Source organism: Triticum aestivum, unplaced genomic scaffold (genome assembly GCF_018294505.1).
Source record: "Triticum aestivum cultivar Chinese Spring unplaced genomic scaffold, IWGSC CS RefSeq v2.1 scaffold3A_scf_1089, whole genome shotgun sequence".
Lineage (NCBI taxonomy): Eukaryota > Viridiplantae > Streptophyta > Magnoliopsida > Poales > Poaceae > Triticum > Triticum aestivum.
Genome location: NW_025225086.1, coordinates 226,969 through 230,266, shown reverse-complemented (window position 1 = coordinate 230,266; position 3,298 = coordinate 226,969). Strand labels below are relative to the sequence as shown.

Here is a 3,298-nt window from a genome sequence, read left to right as displayed (position 1 = left end):
TATGACTAAATAAATAAAACGGGAATTTAGAAAATACTAGATGAGTGGGGCCTCTTTGGTTTTTGAACCGAAATCTGATTTGGTTTTGAAATCAAATCAAATCAAATGTGAGTCGGTTTTGGTTTCTTTTAGCATCAGTACAGACACAAGCGTTTATATACACGCGCATAGACTCATTCCTATGAACGCACACACGCACACCCTATCTCTATGAGCATCTCCAAGAGACTGAGCCGGCATATCATCTTGAGAGATAGAGAGATAGATAGATAGATAGATAGAGAAGAGAAAGAGGAAGCCCAACCAACCCCAGCACAGAGCAGAGAGCAGAGAGCAGACAGACAGAGACGCAGAGAGAGAGAGAGAGAGAGGGAGAGGATGTCGGCCATGGAGACGGACGCCCCCGACGCCGCCCCGCCCCCCGCCGCCGACGCCGCGGCCTCCTCCTCCTCGTCCCGCAAGCCGGGCAAGCGCTTCGAGATCAAGAAGTGGAACGCCGTCGCGCTGTGGGCGTGGGGTAAGCGCCGATCCAATCCGATCCGATCCATCCCTAACCCTCCTAGATAGCTTCGGTTGATTGTATGTATCTGGAACTGCAGACATCGTGGTGGACAACTGCGCCATCTGCCGCAACCACATCATGGATCTATGTATGTAATAAGCTTTCTTGTTTTCTTCTTCTTTATTTATTATGGGGGAGGGGAGGGAATTGCCGATCTGATCTGATCCGAATTTACTTTACTTGCTTCGTGCTGCAGGCATCGAGTGCCAGGCCAACCAGGCCAGCGCCACCAGCGAGGAGTGCACCGTCGCATGGGGTATGTACGCTTCCTTCCTTCCTTCCTTCAATATCAATATCACTGTTGCTTCCTTCACCGCCGAGTGACAAATTTAATTTATATGCCTCCTTTCTAGATTAAATTGCCTCTTACGGCTGTTTTGTGCGGCGTCCATATAGGGTTTGTCATAGTCTCTTACGCCTGTTTTCTTCTGCATACATATAACCATACAGGATTCAGGATTCAGTATTCCACTGTTATGTTTATATAAGCCATACGTCTTCTCAGGACCATGTTTTATCTACTCTACTAGTTGATTCGTATTTACCTACCTCATGATTACGGGCTCTAGTTGCTGAATCAGGCAGAGCTGCAACCTCTGTTTTCTGCATGTTACACCACCTATACTAACTCTATATGAGATAACTAGTAGTAAAACCTGTTATGTTACTCTACTTTAAATTGATTGATTGATTGAAGCTGTGCATCTCATCTTGTTGCAGAGTGCAACATGATGCTAAATAAATTGCTTGTCTATCTGTCTCTTGAAATGATAAATCAACTTAGTATCTACTACCCCCTCCGTTCGGAATTACTTGTCTCGGATATGGATGTATCTAGAACTAAAATACGTCTAGATACATCCATTTTTGAGACAAGTAATTCTGAACGGAGGGAGTAGTATTTATTCGATAAAGTGCAACTCCCTCCCTCTGTCTGCGTTTATTAGGCCAGGGGGATGTTTCAGCAAATAAGGCACACCAATTAGCGTGCGCAGGACAAAAAAATCTGTTTAGAAAATGACCTATAATCCTGCTAGATTTAACTCACATAATATCCCCAAAATTGTCTGCTTTAATTAACTGCCATAATAAGCAGATTATCCCCTTGCGCGCTCGCTTGCATGCTGCCTCGTGCGCTCATCTTGCATGCCTGTAGGATATAACGGCAACCAAACGGCCTAATATGAGTGGACGCAGCTCCCCTGCTCGCTGGCCTGATTAACGTTCAGATATGCCCTATTTCTCCAATATATACCTGTCATGCATGTATACGAGTACTAGGCTTGTATCTGCAACTATTTATTACTATTGGTGAAGCCTAAGCTAGGATAACATGTCATTCTACTTATGCTAGTGTTTTATACATCCTTTCCATGTTCCTTTTGTGCAACTTGCCTTATTTATCCTACAGTTTTCTTAGCCTGATATTACCGCATTAATAGTAGGAATATAGTTTGCCCATGTGTTGAATTTGAAAATAATAATCAATGTTGATGGATCATGAGGTGTCATACAGTGCTTTTATGTTTGCACTTGACAAGTTAGTACACCTTCAAACATATTGGCTCATGTGCTACTTGTAGTTTCGATAGTCTGTCTCTTTGCTTGAGATATGATTTTTTTTATGCTATACCTCGTCGTGTTATTGTAGTCTCAAGACCCAGAAGATAGTAGGATGCCCTCATGGGGCAATTAATGGGGTGTGTGGTTAATTCGAATGTTTGATATTTGGTACTGAAGTTGTTAATACCTTTGTTGCGAGCGAGTAAATTTGTCAAGCTATATACCCCCTTGACATGTATCTGACTACTCCCTCCGTTCTGAATTACTTGTCGCAGGTATGGATGTATCTAGATGTATTTTAGTTTTAGATACATCCATTTCTGCAACGAGTAGTTTCTCTGTAAATTGATCTATTATTTTATTGTAAAGCAAACTGTTTGGTCTTGAGCTTCAGTGGACCTAACATGATGTGGTCTTGTGCACTACAGGTGTCTGCAATCATGCTTTCCACTTCCACTGCATCAGCAGGTGGCTCAAGACTCGCCAAGTGTGCCCACTAGGTAAACACAACAGTTTCTGTATGGCTCAAGTTCATCTTGTTGGAAATCTTCATATATACTGACCAGCATCTTTCTGTTGCTCCACGATGCAGACAACAGCGAATGGGAGTTCCAGAAATACGGCCACTAGACCACCCTCCTCCGCCGCGTTACTTGCCTACTACCACCCCACCAGAAGCCCAGGCCTATCTCTTGTCGAAGATCGCTATCTCCGCCTACTTTAGAACATTTGCATCTACATCTCTGTGTTTGATGAGTTTGTATAAAGGATTCATGTACTTGCACATCTAATGCTATCGTATCGTCTCAAGGGATTCCCCCATTAAAATTACCCTTGCTGTGGACCTTTGGTCGGTGCCTTTTTTGAGCTTGCTGGGATAAGGAATATCGCTTTGGGAATCGGTTATCTTTTTTAGTAGATATATGTTGAGTGTGCTAGTATTATTATGGAAGGCCATTGGTGAGTGCTTTTGATGCCATCTAAAGCTGCATGGCTTCTCCTGGAATCCGGTGGGGCGGTCGGCCTCCATGACCGCCGCGCCGCCCGTACCTAGGGTTCGTCTGCCGGCCGTGTTGACCGGCTGCCCTAGAGAGTCTTTTTTCCGAGCCCTTGCTTCGGGTTTTTTTTTACTCTCTCGCTAGTCGTTTTGATTGGCGTTTTTCTTTTTGGTTT

General features: G+C 44.0%; 1 protein-coding gene across 1 annotated transcript; it reads left to right on the top strand.

Moving 5' to 3' along the window:
• Positions 1–270: 270 nt before the first annotated feature.
• LOC123172046 (RING-box protein 1) lies at positions 271–2,956 on the top strand. The gene is made up of 5 exons (XM_044589090.1): positions 271–517; positions 600–650; positions 759–818; positions 2,554–2,625; positions 2,718–2,956. The coding sequence occupies exons 1-5, from the start codon at positions 379–381 to the stop codon at positions 2,753–2,755; spliced, it is 360 nt and encodes a 119-aa protein (XP_044445025.1). The 5' UTR covers positions 271–378; the 3' UTR covers positions 2,756–2,956.
• Positions 2,957–3,298: the final 342 nt, after the last annotated feature.

What these genes read in the sequence shown, in the direction of transcription:
- LOC123172046 (XM_044589090.1), top strand. Translation starts at nt 379, where the DNA reads ATGTCGGCCATGGAGACGGACGCCCCCGACGCCGCCCCGCCCCCCGCC. An exon ending in CGTCGCGCTGTGGGCGTGGG is followed by an intron (nt 518 to 599) that starts GTAAGCGCCGAT and finishes CTGGAACTGCAG; the next exon opens with ACATCGTGGTGGACAACTGC. An exon ending in GGAGTGCACCGTCGCATGGG is followed by an intron (nt 819 to 2,553) that starts GTATGTACGCTT and finishes TGTGCACTACAG; the next exon opens with GTGTCTGCAATCATGCTTTC.